The following is a 27,168-nucleotide window of genomic DNA, read 5'->3' on the forward strand; positions in this document are numbered from 1 at the left end:
AAATAAAGGGCTTTTGTGAAAGCCTCTTATGCCTTTGGCTGCTGTAGGTCAGCCTCCTTCATTTGTTGCTTCACTGAAGCATCTTTCACACGTGGATCAGCCTTCTGGAACATCGCTCTGTTTAACATTCTGTAAACTTTATTGGAAAGAGGAGTCAGATGGATAAATCATGGATGGCTCATCCCAACCACATACAAGCACGACTGCATGATGTGCATAGAGCTTCTCCGCGATACAGCAGCATCCACACAGGAACGAATACTTCATACTGTGGAGAAATAAATGAGCAACCTGTGCCCGACTGGCTTTTTGGGTGAATCTCCTGGTTTAACAGGGTGTCCACATGATCACATTCATGGCCACCATCTTTGATGAAAGAATTCCTCTCATGATCATTTTTGCAGGATCACAATTAATGAGATAAAATATCCACTCCATGTTTGCTTTCTTCTGTTGCCTGGCTGGAAACCTGATGGTTAGTGGACCCACCTAGAGCTGCCCTCTGTCAATGCACACAGATGACCAGTGCTGCCAGCATCATTTCAAAATGCATATGTTTTGTGTTTAGTGAGTTAAGGAGGCTAGCTTAATCAATAGTACTATATGAGATTTGTCTGCTGCAATGTGTTGATTTTCATGTTTCTGTCCACTGTCTGCAGGACTAGTAACATGACCGTCAAATCAGGGTCATAAAGCAGGCCCTGCAGCCCATACGGCTGGGGAGGGGGGAGGCGTGGGGGGGCAAACCTTCAATGTCTGTAAATATCTGTGAGATAGGGGACATTCAGGGGGCCTTCATCACATTCTGCAAGGGGGGCGGGGCACCATTTTGCTTTACATCACTACATCAAATCCACACCGTACACTCTCTGACTGCCCAGGGATCACATACAGTGAGTCAACTGTATTACCTGTTATGTTGTACTATTTAGCCTATCCTGCATTTATTGAGTGTGTGAATAGGAAAGATTTTAGTGGTTTTGAATGTGAAAAGAGATGGTTTACACTGCAGCTCAGGAAGAAAATAGTTGCAGGCCACAGGCTTGGTGTGTGCTAAATATTGAAACTTCCCTTGCCTTTAGTTCATTTGGCTACTGCCATTCTCAGCTCAACGGATGGTGTTAAAGGCACTGAGCATGTCAAGATTGGACTACAGCAATGTGCTCTATTGGGGGGGGGGTTTGGAGGGGGGACAAGGTCTCCATTCGACGGATGCAGGTGGACCAAAATTCTGCAGCCAGGATGCTCTACAGGCTTTGAAAGGAGAACCTCAGCTGAGATTCTGTTAAGGGGGTGCACTGGCTCCCAGTTGTGAAGTGAATACAGTTTAAATCCTTGTGCTACATGCACAGAGCTAGAGCTGGGGCGGGTCCACGATACTTGTAGGACTTTGTCAAATTATACCGGCCATTATGGCCTCCTCACTCTAGTGGGCTGTTCCTATGTGTGATCCCCACAGTTAAACCGTTATGAGTGGGAGGGAGTTCGTTTGTCTATCAGGGCCCTAAGCTATGGAACTCCTTAACGTAACAGATAAGAGAAGGTCCCTTGCAATCGATTTTCAGAAGATAATTGAAAACATGTTCTGAGCTGCTGGCCCTGCTGGTTTCCTGCCTGACGTTTAGCGTCGGGAAATCCCTTGGGGTAGCAATGCACTTTATACATTTTAAATAATAATAAGAATAATACAGAGGTTTACTGTGAACTTTGTCAAAATCAGGATTAATCTACAAAGAGAAGTCCCTATACTGTGCACTAAGGGTTTTACAGATCAAGCCCTACTGAGTGTGTACTACGACTTGCATGACGAAATTTGGTCAAACTTGATCAATCTTCTTAAATGTACTGTTTAATGCCTAATCAAGCCAAGACCAACTGGAGCCTTTGAAGAAACCCAGCCACTACCTTTCACAGATTGAATAGAGCCATTTTCCAGCCCCAAGCCATGAACAGCTTTGCGTTTAACAGCCCATAGGGTGTTCGTACAGATGTTGAATCCTAGGCTCTTTCCCCTCAGAATAGTCAAGAGAAAGCCAAGTAATGGAGAATGGTAGTTGTACCCTGTGTTATGGAATTATTACGTACCTCTCACACCTATTGCAGACGATTGTTCTAAGCTGGATCTACAATCAACTCATTGACGCACTAATGTGACCCTATTGGGCATCTGCCACCTTCAAGTTGTCAGTGTAAGACAGCCACAAGGGAGAGAATAATGTATTTCTTAAATGGGGCACATTCACTGCCATAGGATGCGATTTAAGCCTGTTGCTTTATCATGGTGAACCAATTATATTACAACTGGTTATTTATCAATTAGTATCTTGAATGTTGAATGTGGGTCATTAAAGGGTAGGTGAGAATCCAACCGGGAGTAGCATGTATTGTTGTAAACAATGTAGGACCTATCACTCAAAATTGACTGTATGACATCTACTTCAGAAAGCAAAAAAGCATCATAAAAACAATGACAAACTTGTCTTACTTAATGTTACTCAGAATTTATGCCTGCTTTATTGTGTATGCCGGAAAACGCATGATTAAAATGTCGGTTAAATAAAAGAACAACAATAAAACATGCTGGGCATTGCACCTTGTAAAATCCAAATCTGAAAAGGCAAGCCTGTCTGTGGCCTACTGTCATGTGTTATGATATTGCAAGTCAGTGAGGAGTTATACCACTGTATAATAGAACACAGTTGAAAGCTGAGTCCCTTTGCAAAGTGATGGAACTCCAAATTGACTTGAAAAGCACTTCTAACTACAGTTAAGGGATTTTCCTTCTTAAAATACCCTTCTCCCAGTTATATGTGAAACCCTTAGACTCTTGTGAAAGAGATACTATGATTATAAATATACAGATTAATTTCGGCACATGTTCTGTGGAAAAAATCATATCACTAGGAACTAGGCTGCAAAATCTATTTAAAGCATTTTGACGTCACTTCCGAAAGCAGCTGCAGTTTGGAATATGTGGAAATTGCAGCTAGATTCCTGCTATCTTGTAATGACCGCCAGCAGAACAATAAATACAATGGTGTAGATTGTTCCTTAGTAGGTAATCACTGTAATTCTCAGAGGGAAATATTCCAGAAGAAAATGATGAAAAGCTTGTTATCCCTATTGCCTGTTGTTAAACAGCAGTTTATGCTTCAAAGGACAAGGCGACCACCTGCAAGATGTCACACAAATTAAATAAAGTAAGCCTGTGCTCAATTCCTGGTAACGTGACTCAAAGCAGTAAGCCTTAAATCAAAGGAAATGTGTAAAATACTTCAGCAGTGCATAAACAGCAGTAAACGTCACTCTAGGCACAATACCATTTCTTATCTAATTTTCAAATTAAGAGAAACAGAGAACAGAGTAAAGTCAAACCAAAACAAAAGAAAAATAATAAGGGAAAACGTATATATTATTTTTAAAGATTATATGAATAAGCACTAAGGGTAACACACTAAGAATAAATCACTCAATAAAAGTCAATAGTCGCGGTAGACCTGGACTAAGGTGTAATTTCAGGCTCACCACGATGGAGCCTGGGTCGGAAACACCAAGTGGATTGGTCCAAGACAAAGCTGAAGTCCAATCCGTCATTAGTGAATTGCATTTCAGATACTTCTCCCGGCAGGTCCGCCTGAAGCTCTAGAGCTCTGGGCAAATTTTTTTCATCTTTTGCCCAAAAACAACAGTACATGTCAAAGGCACCATGACCACAGTACCCAGTAGTTGGAAACAGGCCAAACTAATTACTCTTCTAAAAAAGCCATCATCAGATAAATCCAACCTTTCTAACTTTTGACTAATCTCTCTGCTGCCAGCTTTGGCAAGATGTTATAGAAGCTGGTCAATCAGCATCTTTTTGCTTTTTTAGAGCAGAACAATTTGTCACACCCCTCACAGTCTGGGCTTTAGCACTGAGACCACTTTGTTGGTGGTGGCAGACACCATTAAGCTAGCGGGGTATCGGAGGAATCAGCAGGGCTGGACTGGCTACCGGGCATTTTGGTGACCTGCGTAGCTGGGGACTGATTTCACTGCTGTGGGGGCTGTTTTGTGAATGGAGAACCATATGTACTTCTAAATAAAGAAAACAAAACAAATGGTTTTAAAGCATACTTAAAACCATTTGGTTTTGCATTGTTTACTTAAAAATGCCCGGTAGCCAGTCTGACCCTGGGAATCAGGTGGCCCTGCTTCTTCTTGATTTATCCACAGCTTTCGACATGGTCTTGCATACCATTCTCCATCAGCACCTTGGTGACATGGTAAACAGTCAAAATATCGATTTTTTAATTTCGACTTACACTTATATCGAGTTGCTAATATCGATGGGACAGAATATCGATGTCCAGAATATCGATGGCCAGAATATCGACCCTAAGGTAAGTAATATCGAAATTATTTATATCGATAGCATATATATCGATGTAGGTAATTTCGATTTATTAATATGTGTTAGAAATTTTAGTTAAGTATTTAAATTAATTGTTATAATATGTGTTTAATATGTTTTTATAAATAAAAAATATATAAAAGTAAATAATATGTTTTACTACCAGAGCAGGTTGTGGGTTTTTAGGGGAATAGGGTGGGAAGTAATTTATTTGTAATTAAATAATTATTTTTTAATGATTAATTTATTTTGCAATTAAATATTAATTGGCAAAGAATTATTTTAATTGATTAATTAATTGATAATTTATGTATATTTTTACGTAAATTATATGTTTTACTACTGGAGCGGGTTGTGGGTTTATAGGGGAATAGGGTGGGAAGTAATTTATTTGTAATTAAATAATTATTTTTTAATGATTAATTTATTTTGCAATTAAATATTAATTGGCAATGAATTATTTTAATTGATTAATAGAATAATTATTTGATAATTTATGTATATTTTTAACTAAATTATATGTTTTAGTACTGGAGCGGGTTGTGGGTTTATAGGGGAATAGGGTGGGAAATAATTTAATTGTAATATTAATAAATTTTGGGTAAAGGAGTATTTTTAGGGTTCAGGGTCAGTTTTGGGTTTTTGGGTAAAGGGGTATTTTTAGGGTTCTGGGTCAGTTTTGGTTTTTGGGGTAAAGGGGTATTTTTAGGATTCAGGGTCAGTTTTCAGTTTTTGGGTAAAGGGGTATTTTTAGGGTTCAGGGTCAGTTTTCAGTTTTTGGGTAAAGGGGTATTTTTAGGGTTCAGGGTCAGTTTTCAGTTTTTGGGTAAAGGGGTATTTTTTGGGTTCAGGGTTAGTTTTCAGTTTTTGGGTAAAGGGGTATTTTTTGGGTTCAGGGTCAGTTTTTAGTTTTTGGGTAAAGGGGTATTTTTAGGGTTCAGGGTCAGTTTTCAGTTTTTGGGTAAATGGTTATTTTTAGGGTTCAGGGTCAGTTTTCAGTTTTTGGGTAAAGGGGTATTTTTAGGGTTCAGGGTCAGTTTTCAGTTTTTGGATAAAGGGGTATTTTTTGGGTTCAGGGTGAGTTTTCAGTTCTTGGGTAAAGGGTTTTTTTGGGGTTCAGGGTCAGTTTTCAGTTTTTGGGTAAAGGGGTATTTTTAGGGTTCAGGGTCAGTTTTAGGTTTTTGGGTAAAGGGGTATTTTTAGGGTTCAGGGTCAGTTTTCCCTACTGTTGCACCCACTGGAGTGGGAATAGTAATTATTGTTAAGTATATATTATATATGATTTTTAATTATTATTTTTTTAATTAAATATGTATTATTTTTTTTTACCATTATTACATATATTTAAATATGTTTAAGTAATTAATAAGTATTATTTACAGTATTTTTTATGTTATTTTAAATCCAAAAAAAATCGATATATTTGACAACGATATTTTTAACATCGATATTATTTTTTCGATATTTTGGTACTTACCATGTTGTACATAGGGCGTCGATATTTTTGCTATCGATATAATTACGCCGATATTTGTGTAGGTCGAAATTCTGTCTGTCGAAATTCTGTCATAGATCCTGGTGACATAGGTGTATGTGGAACTGCATTGGTCTGGTTCCACTCCTTTTTGGCAGGTAGATCTTAATGTGTATGGATGGCTCCATTTACGTCAGATCTTAAATCTGGGGGCTTTGTGGTTCTTCAAGGGTCCACATTGAGCCCTACCTTATTTCATGTGTATACGTTCCCATTGGAGACCCTGGTAGAATCTTACAGCATACAAATAGTTTCTTACACCAATGATATGCACTTGCTCCTCAGCCTGGTTAAAAATGCCCCTTAAGCATTGAACAATTTAAAGCTTTGTTCTTCAGCAGTTTTTCAATTGATGTGAAACAGCTGCCTAAAATGCAATGCCAGTAAAACGAAATTCCTGCTCTTTGAGATTATCCCACCCATCTGAGACAATGACATCTAGCCAAATGCTTTTCTGGCCCCCACCAGCCCCAGCGGCTTGTAGTCTTGGGGTAAAATTTGATAACTCTGCCTCCTTTGTCCCCCAGGTTGCTGATGTAGTATGTTCCTGTTTTGGCCTTCTAAAAATGTTTAAAAAGTTCATTTATCTTCTCCCTCAATTGTTGCAGAAAACAGTGATCCAGGCCCTGATCACCTCAAGGCTTGACTATGCAATTCACTATATTAGGGTCTTCTGTCCTATCTCCTGAAGAGACTGCAGCTCGTTCAGAACGTGGTTACACGGCTTCCAAGGAATGTGTGTGGTTTAAAGGATTGGTCATGACACACAGAGGCTTTTATCAGACTGGCCCTTAGTGCCTAACAAATAGTTACTCCCTATCAACCTTCCAGGTCACTCCAGTCCTCCAATTCCCTGTTAGTGGTGATTCTTCAATTCAAAAGGAAAAAGTGGGGTAGAAGTTCCTATTATTACCTTCTCTGCAAGCGACTGGAATGCCCTCCAGCAACAGCTCTGGGCCACAGAGGACAGCCAGGACTTTACAAATCCATCAGATAGATAGATAGGGGAACTTATTTAGAGATTCTCATGGTGCCAGGCAGAGGCCAGAGGCACAGTTAAGTCCCAGTGGGAGTCGTCACAGGAATATCCCCTTCAGCTGTTTTGTATTTCTTGAGCTACCCAGTAGAGCAGACTTATGATCCTTAAAGCTCTTTCTGTCCTTGGATTTCAAGGAGAGAGGGGTCCAACCTCATTTTCCCCTTTTCACAGATCACATATGCCAAGTGCAGCAGGTTCGGTGTGTCTGGTACTCTTTTCTCTGCTAGCTTGGCAAAGAACAGTCAGGCTTAATTCAGAGGCAATGTGTAAAGTATTTGTGCAATACTTCAAACAGTAAGAGAGTGAAATCACCACACAAAAAGGATCTTTTAATAAATAAAATAAGATCAGAGCCACAAAAATCCAATCAGTAGAATCCGAGCTATGCAATTTTCAATGAAAATATCTAGAAAAAAACACAATGCGCCAACTGTGGATATCTGGACGCACCAGACCAGCACAATGTCACAAGTTCAGGCCAACCATGATGGAGCATGGGCCATCTACAGGGTCCCAATTAGGCCCGCTGAACAAATTACTTTAAATCCTGGTTTGCGGAGCATTGCGAGGGTCCCCGTCAAAGATGCGTTGCGCCGCCAAAGCGATGTACCAGTTCCTAGGTGTGGCGCTGCTGTGATGCGAGGTCCTACGTTGTCATTGATGATCCCATCAATGAGGGCTTACGATGCGAAATCTGGCGTCGAGGATGCATCGCACATTCATGGGGCAATGTATCGGTTCCAAGGAACATGTGCGAAGATGCATTGCGCAGTGGCTGTTCGGATGAGGCGGCAGGTTGCAAGGGTGGTGCAGATCTTTGTGATGGGACAGATACATGCAGCAGCAGCGATGTATCAGCTCTGCTCAGGATTGTGCCGCACAGCAGAGGAGATGCAGCAGGTCTGCTGGGCTCACAGATGCTGGCAAAGCACCTTAGGTTCAATTCCAAGGCTTCTGGACTGGGGTAGCATCACAGATTCACAAATGGCAGAGACCAGGTGCTGGGGGTCGCGGTAGTTGGAGCCATCTATCCCTGAAGTTCAAGTCAGGAGGCCAGCCAACAAGCCCCTGGAATCACTCTGGTTGTCCTGGGCTCAACAAATGCATGTCCAGTACTTCTCACCCAGGCAGGAGGTCAGCAGGTCAGCACAGCAGGGCAGAAGTCCTTCAGAGCAGGAGTCCAGCAGATTGGCAGTATTTTCAGCACCACAGCAGTCCTCCTTCCTGGCAGAGTATCTACAGGTCCAGAAGAGTTGGTATCTGGGGCCCAAAACGTGTAACCAGTGCATACTTTGAAGTTGGAGAAAAATCTAGAGGTTTCCACCCTCTCCCCTCCCGTTCCCCAGGAGTCAGGCAACCCTCCTCTCTGTGTTCCGGCCACAACCTGTCTGGGCACACTAGACAAGTGATAAGCCCTTTGTAAGAGTTCTCAGGCTGAGCATTTGTGATGTGCAAGTGTGGTAGGTGACAGCTCTTCCCCCTCGTTAAGTCAAGTTTCCAATCCTGCCAAAACCTATCTTCTCTTTATCTCACTGTCTAGAACCAAAACACAAAGACCGATTGCCAGTTACACCTAGTCATGTGACCCAGGCATCAAAAAGCTAAGACAAGAAAATGCCAACTTTCCAAAAGTGGCTTCTTCAGCACTGTGATTAGAAATCTGACTTTACCATTAAAGAGGGCTTGTAATTACAATCCTGTAGACGCCGACTCAACCTGTCTACCGGGTCCCAATTGAAAGTTACAGCTTATTAAATGTATTAAGGTAATTCCAATGTTATCCTATGGGCGAGCTATGCCTTGCAATAGTGAAAAACAAATGTACGAGTTTTTTGAATACCAGACATGTAAAACTTAAAAGTACATTTCCTACTTTTTAAATACACCTTCCCTCTGGGCTGTTCAGGGCCTACTGTAGTGGTGACTACTTGGTATTAAAAAGGAAGGTTTGGGCCTGGCAAAAGGTTTATTTTCCAAAGTCAAAATGGCAGTTTTCAACTCTGCACATAGGCTACAATGGCAGGCCTGAGACCTGTGTAAAGGGTTTCTTAAGTGGGTAGCATAACCTGTGCTGCAGGCCCACTGGAAGGATTTAATTTACAGGCCCTGGGTACATACAGTATCACATGACTAGGCACTTACCAGTACATTAAATATTCCAATTGGCTATAAGCCAATTCTGCCATGTTTTAAGGAGATGCACGTTAGCACTGGTTAGCAGTCCTAAGGCTAACAAAAATTCAGCAAAATAGGAGGAGTGAAGGCAAACAAGTTGGGAATGACCCTTCGGAAAGCGCTAAGTCCAGCACACTCCTAGTTGCTCTCTGACCAATGGAGTAAATGTTTCTAGGCCCTGGCCTACCTACTTTTTTCAGTAGCTTGTGTTTACCTTACTGCAAACAGGCACAAAATGCAATGTGCCAGGGCAACTCCAAGATGGGCAAATTCTTCACCCCCACTAAATTTGAGCTCTGAAAGATGAGGGTGTGAAGTGGAGATTACAATACAAATTACTAGTGCCCTCCCATATCTAACACTAAAATCGAATTAGAACCAGGACAGGGACTCAAAACATAAAACAAAGTTCTCGTAAGACCAAGCAGGTTCTTTTAGTAACCAGACAAGGGCTACACAAGAATTATGATCTGAGACTCTTTAATCCCATTCAATGATGTAAAGATTTTACATGTGCCACAGCCAGGCTTTTTATGAAGGATTTGATACTTGTGCCAATAGGAGGTACTGCAGAAACCCCCTCCTTGAATATTCTGCTGAGCTCAAACAAGTCCTCCTTGCCCATTCAGGTCAACCTGCCTATTAAAGTGGGCTATCAGAGCCAACATAACGGCAGGAGGGGTATCAAGGAGGAAGATCCTTGGTCCTGATGAAAAGCAATGAGGATGGCTTGACACATGTCAATCCTTAAAAAGGCAGATACATAGTTATCATTCCCTTCCTTTCCCCATTTTTAATCATACCGACTAGCGGCCAGAATAAATAATAATGTACCTACTAGACAGGTATTTTTAAGGTTTTTCCACATAAAGTGCATACCCCCTCCTATTTTGTCATCATTTTACACAGTATAAATACATCTATACTGCTCCTGCGTAATTCGTAATTCGTAGGTCGCAGCACGCCCTGTTCTGCAGCAGAACGGGGTGGGCCTGATGATGAATCATGCCACCAAGGAGCAACCCTGGGTTATATAAGAAAACAAGTGTGCTTTCTTCATCTTGTGGAGGGTTAGTTCGTAGCAAACTGTTTGGCTCTTTTTTAGGTTTTGTCTGCACAGCGCTTGCCTGTGAAATGTCATGTATTTAATATATCTTAAAAGGGAGCTCTTATCAGTTCCCCATCCGATTTACTGTGTTTATTCGCTTTTGTATGGAACTTTTTTTTGTTCACTTCTACTGGCTGCATGCATTTATGGTACTTCTATTAGAGGTGTTTACACTGTTTACGCCCCATTCACTGTCAAGATAAGATATCTACCCAAGAAAAAAGGCAGACAGCTTCTAATAGTATGCTTGCTGGAAGGCTTGCCTTTTATTACTTAGTTGTGTTAAGCAGATGCTTTAGCCTTAGAACATTTGTGGCATTTCCTATTCTTGGCTTACTATCTTTCTTTGCACTTTCTAGGCATTATCGGAGTGATTTTTGCAACTTAATCTATTTGGTCACTATGTTTACATTTTAAATGTTATATTAAACATAAACATTGCACATTGAACATAACGTTAATATACAAGAGCAGTTTCCTTGCAGACAACAGGGCTATGTTTTGAATGGTGCAGCAAGTGCAGTAGCACTGTACCCAAAAATCGTCAGAACTCCTCTAAACACCTACTATTGCTATTTTTGACTACTAAACAGGCAGTCACAATTACAGTTCCCTTGCAGTAAAAAGGAACTTGATTTGAATGGTGTAGCAGTGCAGTGGCACTGGGGTCAAAAGCTCTAGAGACCACACTAAACTCGGATTATGGCTAAAATGCAAAACTAAACAGGCTGTTATAAGTGCAGTCACCTTGCGGACAACAGGATTGTAATTTCAATGGTGCAGCAGGTGCAGTGACATCAGGACCAAAAGCTCTAGGCACCCCACTCAACACCTCATATTGCTATATTTTACTACTAAACAGACAGTCACAAGTGCAGTTACCTTGCAGAGAAAAGAGTCATGATTTGAATGGTGCAGCAGGTACAGTGGCACCCGTACCAAATGTTGTCACAACTCCTCTAAACAAATAATATTGCGAGATTTTGCAACTAAATAGGCAGTCACAAGTGCAGTTATCTAGAAAGTGCTGAGGTCATGATTTCAAAAGTGCAGCAGGTGCAGTGGCACCAGGACCAAAAGCTCCAGGCATCCCACTGAGCACAGATTATTGCTGTATTTTACAACTAAACAGGCAATCACAAGTGCAATTATCTTTCAGGCACAAGGGTCAAAACTCATGAATTGAATGGTGCAGCAGGTGCAGTGGTACATGGTCAAAAAGTTGCCAGAACTCCTCTAAACACCTAGTATTGCTATATGTTACTACTAAACAGCCAGTCGCAGTTGCAGTTACCTTGCAGTTGAAAGGGGCTTTATTTAAATGGTGCAGCAGGTGCAGTGGCACAGGGGCCAAAGCTTGTCATTATGCCACTAAACCCCAAATATATTTTACTACCAAACAGTCACAAGTGCAGTTATCTTGCAGGCAACATGGTCATTATTTGAATGGTATTATCAATAACAAAGGGGGGGGAGAGAGAAATAGATCGAAATGGTTTCGTTCTCCCAGGACAAATGTAAATAACCAAAAGGAATCCACTCCTTGGGTATAGGGCGTATCCTCCAAAATTGGGGAACACCCTTGTTGTTTTTGGTCCCCTCACACACCAACAGGCCCCTTGGTGTCATGCTTCATCATCGGGGTCATTGTATCCTTCTACGGGATACGGCGTGCTGCGACCTACGGATGCGCGGGAGCACTTGAGATGACTATGGGGCCGATTATGATGGCGGACGGACCTGAGCCTGTCCGCCACCATAGAGTAGGAGGGACCGTCCGCAGGGGCTGCGGAGGTCCCTCCGTGCAGATTAGGATGTGACCGTCAGGGTGGCGGTCACATCCTCTATTTTTAACATTGCGGCGGGTGCAGCTTCAAGCTGCACCCGCCGAAATGTTAAAAATGCATGCACAGCATTTGCATGCACAAAGCGGCAGGCACCGCGCGGTGCCTGCCGCTTTGTTCACGCAAATGCAGGGGGGTACCATAGGTACCCCCCCATGTGCACCCCCCACCCCCCCTTCACCCAGGGGGCCCGCAACGGGCCCCCGAAGTGATGGTCCGTATGCTTTTCCACGGCAGAAAAGCCGCTGTGGAAAAGCATACTTTGTACTCTATCATAATATGGCTGGCGGTGTCTGATAGACACCGCCAGCCATGTTAATGCTTTTCCGCCGCGGTCGGAAGGCGACTGCGGCGGAAAAGCGGCGGACAGATTCAAAGACCCACCAGCCATCCTAATTTGGCGGTGGGTCTTTCCAGCATCCGCAGCGGTTTTCCCGCATCCTCCGGGCCGGCGGTGGATTCCGCCGGCCTGGAGGATGCGGGAAATCCGCAATCCTAATCTGCCCCTATGTGTGGTGTGGATGGGGTATTGAAATGTGAGTGTATGGTGGGGTTTAGATCTAAGTGAGTGAAGTTTAAAAAGTACCTGGCTCGTGGGGTGGCAGTAGCACCGGGCCCAAAAATTGTCAGAACTCCTCTAAACACACAATATTGCTATATTTGACTACTGAACAGGCAGTCACAATTGCAGTTACCCTGCAGTTAAAAGGGACTTGATTTGAATGGTGCAGCAGAGACAGTGGCACTCGGGCCAAAAGCTTTAGGGACCCACTAAACCCAGATTACTGCTAAATATTACTACTAAACAAAACAGTCACAGGTGCATTTATCTAGCAGGCAATAGAGTAATGATTTGCAGGAGGTGCAGTAGCACCAGGGCCAAAAGCTCTAGGCACCCCACTAAACATCTAATATTGCTATATTTTACTACAAAAACAGGCAGTTACCTTGCAGACAAAAAAATCATGATTTGAATGGTGCAGAAGGTGCAATGGCACAGGGCCCAACATTTGTCATGACCTATCCAAAACACCCAATATTGCTATATAATACTCAATCAATCAAAGCTTTATTACGACAATTAAGTCTTAAAGCACATACATATAACAGCTTAAAAAATACGGAACCATTTAGTTAAAAAGGTATTAAAAAAGATCTGATCATAATACAAAATAATTGATTGGGACTATTATTGTGGGCAAGAGGATTTAAATGTTACTCAGCTTTGGAATCTACCAACAAGACGCATATGTATGCTCCATGGCCAGCTTAAAAATGTTGCCATTGCTATAGCAATAGATGGTGCAGAGTCAGAGCAGAGTACTCTCATTGCCACGGCACAGTTTCTAAGGCCCAGTGATTTACTTATCGGTCTTAGCCATGCACGCTGAGGAGTGATGTATGCAGGGCAAGCTAAGAGGACATGGGCTACTGTTTCAATTTGATCTGGGCAGAAAGGGCATTTATCACACTCAACTTTACCCCACTTTGCAGTAAAGGATCTAATTGGCAAAGTGCCTACCCTTAATTGGAATTATAATTTCCGGTTGAAGGGTTTTGTGATAATATCCCAATATTGCTCAAAACGGGGGGGGGGGGGGGGGAGATTTAAATTCCATAAATTTGCCCGTTAATGATGAGGAGGATTGGCTGCGGTATGTTTTGTGCCCATAGTATACTCATGCCCTTCTTTTTGGGGAGGGACTTGATTTCCCGAAACCATTTGATTCTGTTTTGGCTAGCTGTCAGAATTACATCCATAATGCTTGACGCCTAGTGTTTTAGTTCTTTTGTGGTCCAAAGCCACCGCCAATATAAAAATGGGTGAAGTCTAGCCAGGTCCACTACGGATTTCCTGCCAAGGTCATACAACAAGGGGCCCGAGGGGGTACTTTGTGGAATGCCTATAATTTTCCTTAAAAACTTTGTTTCTGCAACAGAGATCGAACTGAGGTTTTCAAAGCCCTACAACTCAGCCCCATACATCGTAGAACTCAAAATTTTTGATTCTGAAATTTGTATGACCTGACTTATAGGTTTGGTGTATGATAACCTGTGGTGGGTATAAACACCCCCTGCATTTTGGTGATATTTTAAAACAGACATATCCAATTGGCCCTTCCATCCCATATCTTTTTGTAAAGTTATGCCCCAAATATACAAAAGACTTGGCCTGTTCCAGGGGGACGTTATTCATTGTTATGCACCCCTAAATGATCTATGCTGATTAACCCGTTAACCGCGGCGGTAATTTCCGCCGTGGTGCGGGCGTTTTTGTGCGCGAGTGGAATGCCGTCGGCCAATGGCCAACGGCAGCACTGGGGAGGTAGTGTTGCCGTCGGCCATTGGCCGACGGCAGCAGGGAAAGGGTTAAAAGACATGCATTTCGTTTTTATTGTTATTAACTTCCAAGCCCCGCGAAGTACAGAAGTTGTTAAAGCACTTCAGGGTGTGTTGGAGGCCACTATGGATTTTGGATAAGATGAGTGTATCGTCTGCAAACAACAAGATGGGTGTGCGGATACCAGCCACCACTGAGCATCTGTAGCTACGTGCATAAAGGAGTCCACTATGTCATTGATATAAAGGGAAAATAGTATTGGCGCTAACACGCATCCTTGGCAGACTGCTCTGCCCACAGGAATGAATCTGTGACACTGCCCTGTCACCCCATCTTATGTGAGCAAAGTTGTCCTCATGTAAACGTATAATTAGTGTTAATAGATCTGCTGCCATCCCCAACTCTGATAACAAAGACCATAATTTACTGCGAGGAACTAGATCGAAAGCTGACCTAAGGTCAACAAAGGCAACATAAGGTGACCCCTTCCCCAGGACCACAGTACGCCAATATAGCGTTATAAAATGAAAACTCTGATCCACTGTACTGTGTATTTACCTTGCAGGCACTAGGGTCATGATTTCAATGGTGTAGCTGGTGTAGTTACACCTGGGCCCAATGCTCTAGGAACCCCTCTAAACACCAAATATTGCAATACTTTTCTACTAAACAGGCAGTCACAAATGCAGTTACCTTACAGGCAATGCGGTCCTGATTTGAATGGTGCAGCAGGCGTAGTTGTAGCGGGCCAAAAGTAGTCATAACTCCTCTATACAGCAAGGGGCTAATTTATGAGCCCTTGCATTTTTGGGACACTGGTGCGCCACTTTTTGTGACGCGCCGGTGGTGTAAAAAATGTGCCATGTTGCGCCATATTTACAAAGTGACGTATCTAGGCAGATGCGCCGCTTTGTAAACCCCTGCGGCAGGTATAATGTATGCAGAGTGGGCGTTCCCCCGCCTCCAAGCATCATAGAAGTGGTGCATTAAAATCTATAATATTTCAGTGCGCCACTTCTAGGACGCCATTGTGTCAAATTCTTGCGCCTTCCTCATAGCTGGCGTAAGGGTGATGCAGTGCTACATTCATAGCCCTCCCCTTGCATTGCTAGAGTTGCATCATGCTTCCGACACAATTCCAGCAATCAGTGGCGGCTGGTGATATTTGAAAATGGCAAGTCGTAAAAGGTCGAGATGAGTGTCCTGTCGCAAGCGAGCGAGCCCAAGTGTCATAAGAAGGGTTCGGGGGAGATTGTTCCCCTTGGGAAATTTTAAAAATAGAGTGGACAAATTGTGCGTTTTCAAGCACATTTGAGAAAGCAAGGAGCATAATAAAGCAATTGTGACTATTGTTCTTTGTGCACTCCACCCTGCTTCTTAAAATACCCTAACCTGGTATTACATCACCGCAACATTTCAAGGTAGAATTTGGAACCACTGGCTGATAAAGTGCTGGCATGTACTAGTAGGATACCATCTAACACTTTATCATCCAGTTCCAAACAGATACTTGGGAATTACGTGCTTACGGTGAAACAACGCTCAGTTTTAATTGGTGCTGTTTCAGTTCTGACGATGCAAGTTTAATTTCCAACAGGACCCTTAGTCTCTTTAATACCACTCTGTTTCAAATGCCTCGCTTTCAAAGAGTTAAACATGAATGATGTTGATGTTTTCAATATATTATTACAAAGAGATTAGAATTTTGAGATGATTATAAAAATAAACTGGCAAGCCACAATATTATAGTATGTAAATGTATTTTACTGCCAGTACCAGTAGCGACCATACGCCAAGGTGTCCCAGTGGTGCACACCATGTGATGCCTCACTCCCTCTCCATACTTTTCTTCCCCTTTGTAAGGCCTCACCGGGGTAGCATACCTGGAGCTAAAGTGTTCTCTGTCCTGCACTGTATAATAAATATTATTTTCAGACAGTTGGTTCGGCCGTGCAAACACTCAGTAGGCCGAGGAGAGAGAGAGAGGGAAATAAAAATGTTCATGAAATAAATGGCTGCGTAAGTACCGCCATAAAAACCCACACAGCCATCAGTAACCATGGGTCAGGAGAGTGACTTGAACATTGAATTCACCAGACAATATACAATTATCACCAAAATGGAAGATCTTCACTTAGTGTGATTCCAGTGGTTACAGCGGTATTCATTTACTATTCATTTACTATTAAAAAATAGTATTTATTTAGTATGCATGAAGACTATGTAGTTTGCCCATAAGCCGAAATATGCAAATGAGGGAATACTGGTTCTACTCAACTACCCTTCAAATACATAATGAACACTTCAATTGAAAAACATTAGATGTGCATTGTATAGAGTATTTATAGACGTCTTATCATAATAACGCAATTGATTAAATACTTTTAGTTCACAGTTCAGTTCATTCCTGTCCCTTACCCAGCTCAGCTGACAGTTGTAGGGGTGTGCGCTCCTTATAATCTCTTGCAGTGATGTCAGCGTCATACTTCAGTAACATCTTCAGCGCCTCTACCGCATCATACTTGGCGGCATAATGCATCGGAGCTTGCTTCCCACGTGTAGTAGTTGCGCTGATTTTAGCTGATTGAGAAAAAAAATGAATGAAAGTTTGTGTATTCCACCTATAAAGCTCCTAACTCACAGCCTGATTTAGTGGTGGGTGATAACTGGGCTGCTGCCAAAGGTTAGTTGTTGTCCCATCCACCCCTCTCTCGCCTTCCTTCTCTGCCTCATTCATAAATCAGGGTGGGGCAGGTTGGTTTTCTTGATGATGAAGCCGCCACCAGCTGTGCCATTGGGAAGACCCTCACCGTAGAGCACCCACAGGTGTACTTGCCAGCCAGCCCTATGTAGTCCGGGCCTCCCAGGGTCATGCACACCTGCTTAGGTCCTGTCTGGGATCAGCAGCGAGCACAAACATGAAAAATGCCAAAAAGTAATCGACGAGCGCTGAGAAAACTCCCAGCACATGTGGGACAGTTTCTTGCTTAATTTCCAAACACAGACCTTTTAGGGTATGTAGTTATGAAATAAAAAGTGCTGACATTTACCTCATGCTGTCACTGCATTGTAGACCAGCTGTCACAATTCTTTTGTTTTCTTTTTATTAAAGCGTCTACCACCAAGTTACACAAAATTGTTCCCTTTGTGAGATTCTGCTCGCCTATAAAGTATCAGCTTCCTCCACTACACTCACACTTCTAAGTAGATAACTATTGGAGTGATATTTCATACATGCTATGAGTAGGAATATACCTGGGATACTTATGGAATGTTTTTACCTTTCAGAAACGAGGAAGGGTGAAGAATAGATTTTTAAACTAATTTTCCTAGATTGAATAAAGGGAATTTGAACAGCATTATTGAAGGTATGCATATGGAATTATGGGGGATCTCATATTATAATTTAGAATTAAATGAGTCTGAATAAATGAAAATCCTAGTGTTACTATAAAAATGAACCGTTTGCTGGTATCAGTTTGCTGATCATAAACTAATATGGGCTTTAAGAAGAAGGATGAATGAATGTGAATTGACAGGACAGATAAATAAGTTTTTTAATTTCCTGGGAAAGTAGTGCTACAAATAGCAGAAAGAGTGGTTTAGCCATGACAATATTGATAATATTTTAGAAAAAATAATGTTACAATATATTAGTGATTGTGTATTTTGTTTCAATTTTTATCTACAAATTATTGTGTTTTTTAACATTGTCCTGAGGATGGTGGTGCATAATAAGCAAGATCCACCGAAACGCGTCAACATAGTTTTGGTTCTGGCATCAAATGTTTACATCAAATATGTTGTATGAAACAACTTGGAGTTTTAACTGTCTATTGAAAAAATCTTCCATGATTTACTTAATATATGTTTGTGACACTGCGGGGAATGAGATTTTGATATCAAATTATGATTATGATTAATTTAATAATTTATCTCATTCGTCATTTTTGGACCGCTCGTATCTGTCATTGAGGAAAGGACCACCCCCACATTGGTTAGACAAACCCCATTTACTGACGCCACACTGAAGAACCACTTACAACTGATAAAAGTTTAAGAGTTTTATATAAAGTTAATTTTGAATGCAATACAATCCACTCAGGATAAAATCTCAAAGTATACAAAGTACAAAATCGATTACAATATCAGCCGCTTAAGCTTCGATGTGAAGTGGTTCCTTCTGCGTCATCTGCAGTAAGATAAAATCATCAAGTTAATCTGTCCCTACTCTATGCTACGTGACAACCCTACTTCGCAAGTTTCTTCTCTAAAAAGGTGTCAGCAGTTTGACTCCCAAAGAAGTTCAAACTCTCTTAGCCTCTAAAGGAATTCTTAAGTTTCAGAAGCAGTACCCTATCTGCCTACCCATCCGCTCTCTCTAAGGGTCCTCGGCCTACTGCTCCCATGCGCTCTGATGTCTCAGCGCATCTGCTCAAGGCATCTACCCCTTTGCCTTTGCTCTGAGCAATTCGTCTCGCTGTTCCTAATCTCCCAATTGCCACTTGCTCATTGCTACCTCCTCCCCGGGGTGCTGTCCCTAAAATACACAATCACGGTGTAGGTGGAACGCCCCTTGACGCCCACCACGGACTTTCCCCGATGATGTCAACTTCCTGCTTCTTCCATTGGTCCATTCCTTGCGTCGTCCGTTAAGTTGACCCTTCTCCTTTAGATGTCATCTTCATCATCTCATCGTCGACTTTTATTGACTCTTTCAGATCGAATGTCATATGACTTAGACAAGGCTTTAACTTATCTGTACAACTTTCTAACCTTCTAGATCCTGTGAATGGTCTTGTCAAAACATAGTCCACCTCAAAAGTGTCTCTCCTCACGTTCGAGCAATAAGCTCCGTCCGGCATTGTCACCTTAAATCTAACAAGTGCTAGACTTCTTGGCTCTCACGTCCACATCAAGCTATTTACGACTTTTACAAGCCCACTAAATTTCATACATTTGACTATGCTCCTGCGAACTCTTGGTCAGTTAGGTTACAATCACAAATGACCTAAGCTCTTCCAGCATTCCTACAGAAACCCTCTACACAGTATAACCTTTGGCATACATTTATATATTCGTACTTTAGCAAAAGCCCTAGTTATACTTGAATACGTTCTACATCAAATATATATGATACATAGAATACGACTGCATAGAATATAACTTATGCATTTTCCTTGGTTACATTGTCACGTACATTCTCTACATTACTCCACGTTATATTCCTCCACGTCTATGTCTTTCCACGTTTATATTTCTCGCCGAAACCCTCTCTAAAGTTACACACGTATACGAATTCTACTGTGCACGTTCTACATTTCGTAAGCATTTCTACACATTTCTATATTTACCCATCATGTATACGGGCCTTCTAAATCTAATGCATATTTAACATATGAATACATTTACATTTCCTATACCATATTGTCACGTTAGTTGGCTTTTATGCTATAGTTGTCAACTTTACATTACGGTATGCGTTTCATTCCTACGTTTATAACATATACGTCTAAATATGGCTACGATATACTTTATTTTCAAATTGCGCTCTCTCAGTTCCCCCCTTTGATGACCTTTAGGAGTCATCACTAAAAGCAATTTGAATACATCTTTTATACAGAACTCGTTACATCAGCTCCTCTTTTTATCGATTCAAGTGTTCTCAGACTTTTATACTGTTGATCTTGTAGAACAGCTAGTCTCCTTTCTTGGTCTCTCATCGATCTCTGTAACTTGTTCGACCTATACCACTTAAACAGTTTTACTAATCCTAATAATGTAATTATACAAATTAATACTATTAATACAGGCTTAAATATATACCAAACTATACTTTTGCCAAGATTAGCAAACCAACTTCCAACCTTTCCCACTCCATTTCCTACTTTTTCCCAAACATTTACTTTTGATAAATCTTCAATTTCTTGATGAATCTGTGTAATATTCCGTATAACTTTCTCAAGTGGTTTTGAATTATCAGGAATATAAGTACAACATTCCTGAACTTTCAAAGCTTTACAAACTCCGCCTTCCTTTGCTAATATCACATCTAAAGCAAGTCTGTTCTGTAAAACCATTGCTCTAATCGACTGCATTTCCCCTTCTACTAACATTAATGATCTTGCAGTACTAGCAGACAATCTATCCACGACTGTCGCTAACCTTCTAATCTTAACATCGTTAAGAATCAAACCTAACAACGGAAACATCGCTCCAAATACATCTCCTACTACTTCTGCATCTCCTACTTTCCTTCTATGATCGCTAAATCCTTTGCATGATATATTTTGGGGAAGACAATTGCCAAGTAACACGAACCATACCAATTGTCTGGAAGTTTTACATAGGCATTTCTCCCACATACAAAATACACATTCGGAATAGCTTGCATCCCTTTCATAAAATCTTTCGTGTAGTACTCCAGTCTAAAAGAGTGCTCGCAACTAACTTCACCTACAAATTCACTCTCATAATACGTTTTGCTTCGAGCTAAACATAACTTTCCTTTCTGCGTTCTATCCAATGCTATTGGACCATTGCTACCTTTCTTTTTATGTGCCTTCTCTTCTTCTGTCCAGTCTATTTTCCACTGTCCTGACATTTTTAGAATCTTCTGCCGTCTGCATCGGTCATCTACTTGCGCTATAAACCTTTTCTCTACTTCTGATATTTTGCAAGTCAGATTATTTCTTCGTGCATATGATGTATCTAATGTGTCCCAAGGAAGAAAGAATTTAGCCAGTCTATCCTCCTTTTTGTAATAGTCCCACTTATTCATTTGCTTATAATTCGGAACTTCAGGCAGTACCGAATCATAATTTGAAAAGTAGTACTCAAATCCTTCTCTACCATAAAATATACTAAGCAGTAAACTACATGTTATCCCATAAGTCAATGGGAGATGGTGATATCTAATGCCTTCGTCTACAGAAGCCGGCAATTGCATACAAACGTAGCAATCTTTGGCCTCCATGGCATCGATATACTCATACAATAATTTGGCATATGCATTTGACCTAAAGTTTCCCTGTGACTCGTCTGTATGTAATCTACGAGCTTCTTCTGTAAGTAACGCCTTTTCACGTATAACAGTGCTCTCCTCCTTCTTTCCCACAAGAGCAGGTTTCAAGGTCGTTACAATTTTTACATTCGCTATTCTTTTATCATTCTCATCTCCTGTCAGGTAAGATATCGTTACTACTATGATTATGAGAAATATCACTATTGCTATTAGTGTACCTACTATACATCTAGCTTTTCTGTTTGGGTTGCCGTTCTCCATGTCATCAAACAGCGTACCTCGTTCTCTAGCGAAATTTCTCTTTCCAGTCTTTGGTTGCTTGGTTGTTTTCATAGTCTTTAAAGTGCTCTTTATCAACAGGTATCTTTTTCACCACAATGTCTCTTCTCTTCTTAGCAGCAGACAACCCTAGCCCTTCTCCGTCCTCTAAATGTAATCCCTAATTTTATTCTTCTTTCCACTCGGTGCTAGGTTATCTTCTTCTTTATAACATACGTACAAAAGTCTTTTATGCATCAACAATTATTTTCGGACCTGCAGCTTTCACAACAATTATTAACAGTTCAAAGCGAATAACTTTTTCTTCTTCCTCTGTCATCTGCTGACCAACTGTTGGAAATTGTATTCTTTTTAGCACTAGATCTTGAATTTGACTCAAGCGTGGGGGTATGGGAAGTGTGAAAGTCAGTAACCCCTCAATCTCGAGTCCAGGCGCCAACATCCATATCTCCACTGCCACAAATGGATCGAGATCGATTACTTTCACACTCTTCACTCTCCCAGATTTCTGTCCCCAATGCATCTGCTAGATAAGTCCACTCTGGGGTGGCGTACCTTCTGCAGGGCACACGTACCCTTCTTGATCTTCGTGGACTCTCAGTTCCTGAGTCTGTCGTGTCTTCCTCCTGATCCGATTCTTCAGCGATCGGGGCAAGAGTTCTTTCCTTCTTCCTTTCCGAACTTGGCCTTTTCCTTCTTTCCGGCCAACTGACTTCTTCACTCTTTTTCTTTCCGCTCCTTGTTCTAGGACCCGTCTCTTGGTCACTCTCAGTTTGCTCGATATCTGTGTCGGACTCCCAATTACTTTCTTCTCCTGAGGCGACTTCGGTCCCACTAGTGTCCTGACCTTCGTCGTCCTGTTCCAACACCGTTTCAGTTTCTTCGATCACCTCCACAGCTTGGCTTTCCCCCTCTATGGCTTCTCCGCTTCCTGTCGGATTTCCGTCCGAGAGAGGAGCTGTTCCTTCTGGAGGTGTTGGCACTCTTCGGGTGTGCGAGGCATGTATCCAGTTTGGCAGACCTCCACACTTCACTGCGGTATTCGTTACAAGTATGACTTGAAACGGTCCTCGCCAACGCACGTCTAAGCAGTTCTTCCTGACATGCTTCTTCACCAGGACCCAGTCTCCTGGACTCAGGTCATGGCACAAGTCTTGTACTGATGGAACCTCTGCAGCCTGGACCTGGAGGGACACAGAATTAACGGCATCAGATAGTCCCTTGCAGTAGTCCAAGATCAAATCGTCTGTGATGTTCACTAGCGCTGCAGTCGGAACCGATGGCAATCTCATAGCTCTCCCCATTAGCACTTCGTGTGGAGAGAGGCCTGTTCTTCTATCAGGTGTGCTACGTATGCTCATAAGAACTACTGGAAGTGCGTCTGGCCAACTCAGGGATGTCGATGAACAAACTTTAGCCAGTCTGGACTTGATAGTACTGTTAATTTGCTCTACAATCCCTGAAGCTTCTGGTCGATAGCTGCAGTGTAACTTCTGATCGATATTCAAAGCTGAACACAGCATCTTCACCACTTCGCTATTAAAATGAGTTCCTCTGTCCGATTCCAAAGAGGATGGCACCCCAAACCTCGGTATCAACTCCCTAAGTAACAATTTTGCTACTGTAAGTGTATCGCACCTACGTGTAGGGTAAGCCTCAACCCATCTAGAAAATATGCAGACAATCACTAACACATATCTGAGTCTGTTGCATGGAGGCATTTCTATGAAGTCAATCTGCATCCTATTGAAAGGCCCCCCAGACCTTCCTATGTGACTCAAGGTAACTGGTGTTCTCTTTCCCACATTTAGTTGCTGACAGATCGTACATCGCTGACACACGGCTTCTGCCGCTACTCTAAACTTAGGATTGAACCACGTTTGTCTGAATACTCTCACCATAGCATCTCTTCCTATGTGTGCTGATCCATGCAATTTCCTTGCCATTGGACTAATGAGTTCATTTGGTAAAACTGCCCTTCCGTCGGCAGAAACCCAAAGGTTCATCTCACTTTTCCCGCAACCTGCTGTTTCCCAGCTCCTTTTCTCCTCATCTGGTGCATTTTCCTGTACTGTTCTCAATTCATCCCATGTATCTACAGTATCTAGTAACATAGTCAATTCAGTTCTTTCCTGGATTCCCCCCACTTTTGCATCAGTGTGAGAATATCCCTGCTCTGCGCAGTAACGCGCTACTTCATCTGCGTATCTGTTTCCAAGTGATACAAAATCCACATTTTTGGTATGCGCAACACATTTGACCACAGCTATGGCCATAGGTTTTTGCAAAGCTTCTAACAGTAGTTTCACGAATTCTCCGTTCCTAATAGGAGAACCCGAGGAGGTCATGTAACCTCTCTGAGACCATAACTGCCCATAATCGTGAACTACCCCGAAACCATACTGGCTATCGGTGTATATGGTGACTCGAAGTCTGTCACCCGCTAAGCAAGCGCGAGTCAAAGCCACGATTTCAGCTACCTGTGCGGAGTGTACTCCTTCCAGGCAAGCGGCTTCTATAACTCTGGTAATCGTGCATACTGCATAAGCTGCTCTCAGCTGACCGACATCGTTTCTTACGCATGAACCATCAACGAAGAAAATTTCGTCTGGGTCTGTCAATGGCTCATCTACGATATCAGGTCTTGGTTTGGTACATAGTTCAGTCACATCGAGGCAGTCATGATCTGTACAATTTTCATCGTCCACTTCATTCGGAAGTGGCATCAAAGTTGCAGGATTCAAGACAGAGCATCTCTTTAGGGTCACATTCTCGGCAGCTAGTATGACTTGCTCGTAGCGTGTGAGCCTGCTATTTGTCAGATGCTGAGTCTTCGTCCTGGTCATTAACAGTTCTACAGAATGTGGTACATACACTTCTAATTGATGACCCATAACTACGCTTTCAGATCGTTCAATGCTGACACCCGTTGCAGCTACGGATTTGAGACATCCGGGCAACGCTGCAGCTACTGGATCTAATGTAGCCGAAAAGTACGCCACTGGCCTGCGCGCATCTCCATGGACCTGAGCTAAAACTGCTAAAGCGCATCCCTCTCTTTCGCAGCAGTAAAGCAAAAATGGTTTAGTGTAATCTGGCATTCCTAAAGCCGGGGCACGACATAAGTCTTCCCTCAGCTGCAAAAACGCCATCAAACAATCTTTGTCCCTTGGTACCGGATCACTTACTCCTTTGTGCGTCAGTTGTAGCAACGGTTTGGCCTTCAGTGAAAAGTTTGCTATCCACTGTCGACAATAACCAACCATGCCTAGAAACATCCTGACTTCTCTTTGTGTCGTAGGCGCGTTCATTTTCATAATCGCCTCTATTCTGTCTGGAGACACCTTCCGCTTTCCCTTTTCAATCCTATGGCCCAAGTATTGTACCTCAGTCTTACAATATTGCAACTTACTTGGAGACACCTTGTGTCCGTTCTCGGCCAAGTGATTCAACAAGGTGATGGTGTCCTCTCTGCAAGCTTCTTCAGTTTCTGACGCAACTAGGAGGTCGTCTATGTACTGGACCAGAACTGACTTCTTGGGCAGTACTAGACTCTCAAGATTTCGTTTCAATAACTGGTTAAAGATCGACGGGCTTTCTGTATACCCCTGAGGGATACGACACCATGTTAAGACGCGATCTTCCAGCTTGAAAGCGAAAAGATACTGGCTCTCTTCATCTAATGGTATCGAAAAGAAAGCCTGACACAAATCTATCACGGTAAACCATTCAGCTTGGAACGGTATCTGAAATAATATCACTGATGGATTCGGTACCACTGGACAACATGAGACAACAATGTTATTAATCTTTCGAAGATCCTGCACTATTCTGTATTTTCCACTAGGCTTCTGCAAACCCATAATCGGGGAGTTACATGGACTACCCACGATCTCCTTCAGTATTCCTTGCTTGACCATGGATTCGATCACAGGCTTTATTCCTGCAATCGTCTCTGGCGTTAGCTTATACTGTGGTGTTCTTGGATACTCAGCATGGGGTCTTACCAAGATTTTTACCGGTTCCACTCCTTTGATCAATCCTATTTCTTCCCCAGTAAAATCCCATACCTCAGCTGAGACTTTCTCCCTCAAGTCCTGCGGAAGCTCCTCCACTGTTAAGGTAGGATATAGTTCCACACACTCCCTTGAGTTTACGACTTTAAAATCTGCATCTTCATCATTGGTCTGCACTTCTACTCCTTCTGGTGTGCAATGTATCGTACAATTCAGTTTGCACAGCAAGTCTCTCCCTAGTAAGCACACAGGACTAGAATCGCAGATCACAAACTGATGTTCGTCACTGTAATTCCCTATCCTTACTGACACTGGTTCGGTCAAGGGATTTGTCATCCTTTTGTTCGCGACTCCTACCACCTGAACCATTTCTCCGGATATTGGCAGACCCGGGACGACCGCAGATCTCAACGTGGATCGAGTGGCCCCCGTATCCACCAAAAAGGTTGTAGGACATCCCGCTATTTCAGCCTCTACGTATGGTCCTCTCTGATCTACCTCCAAAGCGGCTCCTAGAGTACAATCTTCCTCCCTATTCGCCCGCTGCCCTGTAAGAGGATCAACGTAGTAGCATTCCTCCCCTCCTACAAATAATGGCATCTGTCTGTAGGTTTTCCCTCCGTTTGAGATGCGAGGTGGTTGAGGAAACGGGGCTCGAGGAGTCTGAGTCCCCCCTTTGATAAACTTTCCCTTCGGGGCTGCGGCTCCCTTAACCACGTTGTTCTGAACCTCTTCCTCCTCCTGCTCTAATTCCCCTGACTCAACATTGTAAGGACATTTGCGTCGCCAGTGTCCCACTTCATTACACTGATGGCATCTCGTTGTCTTTTTCAGTGTCGCGATATCCATTCTCGGTCTCGGTCTTTCTTCCTCATCTCTGCTCTGATTATTCTGTTTCTTCGCTTGCGTTCCTGTTCCCTGTTGCCGCTATTTATCCTTTCCAGCAGCTTGCATTTGCACTAGCATTAACTTTTCTTTAAGCTTCTTTGCCTTAGAGTCTATCTCGTCACTACAGTACCTTGCGTATCTCAGAATCTCGTCTAACGGTTTGTTCTGCCAACAGATCAGATGCTGTTGGATCATTAGGCATATTTCTGGTCTCAATCCAAGGACAAACTTTGAAACAAACTGTCCTATATCCTTGGGATCCATCACATCTAACCCGCTGTATTGCTTGAATGCTTTCAGCAGTCGCTCGTAAAACTCATGAACTGTCTCTTTCGGCTCCTGAGTAGTTCGATCTATCTTTACCCAGTCTATGTCTTGCACCGGCACTTTCTCCTTTAGCCATGTTATTACCCTCTCGTACTTTTCCATGACTCTAACTGATGGACCATTTGTCCGAATATTTCTCGGCGGTTCGCAAGTAGGCCATTCAACACTGAGCTTGCATGCCGTCCACAAGTCTCCGGGTA

General features: G+C 42.5%; 1 protein-coding gene across 1 annotated transcript in view; it reads right to left on the reverse strand.

The window, feature by feature from the left end:
* Window positions 1-27,168, reverse strand: part of LOC147724659 (uncharacterized) — a 1,014,146-nt gene that overhangs the window by 745,581 nt on the left and 241,397 nt on the right. Inside the window, exon 6 of the mRNA XM_086918077.1 lies at window positions 16,853-17,014. Within this exon, the coding sequence (XP_086774203.1) occupies window positions 16,853-17,014 (162 nt within the window). The remainder of the gene's footprint in view (window positions 1-16,852; window positions 17,015-27,168) is intronic.

Source organism: Lissotriton vulgaris, chromosome 4_1, assembly GCF_964263255.1.
Source record: "Lissotriton vulgaris chromosome 4_1, aLisVul1.2, whole genome shotgun sequence".
Taxonomy (NCBI): Eukaryota; Metazoa; Chordata; class Amphibia; order Caudata; family Salamandridae; genus Lissotriton; species Lissotriton vulgaris.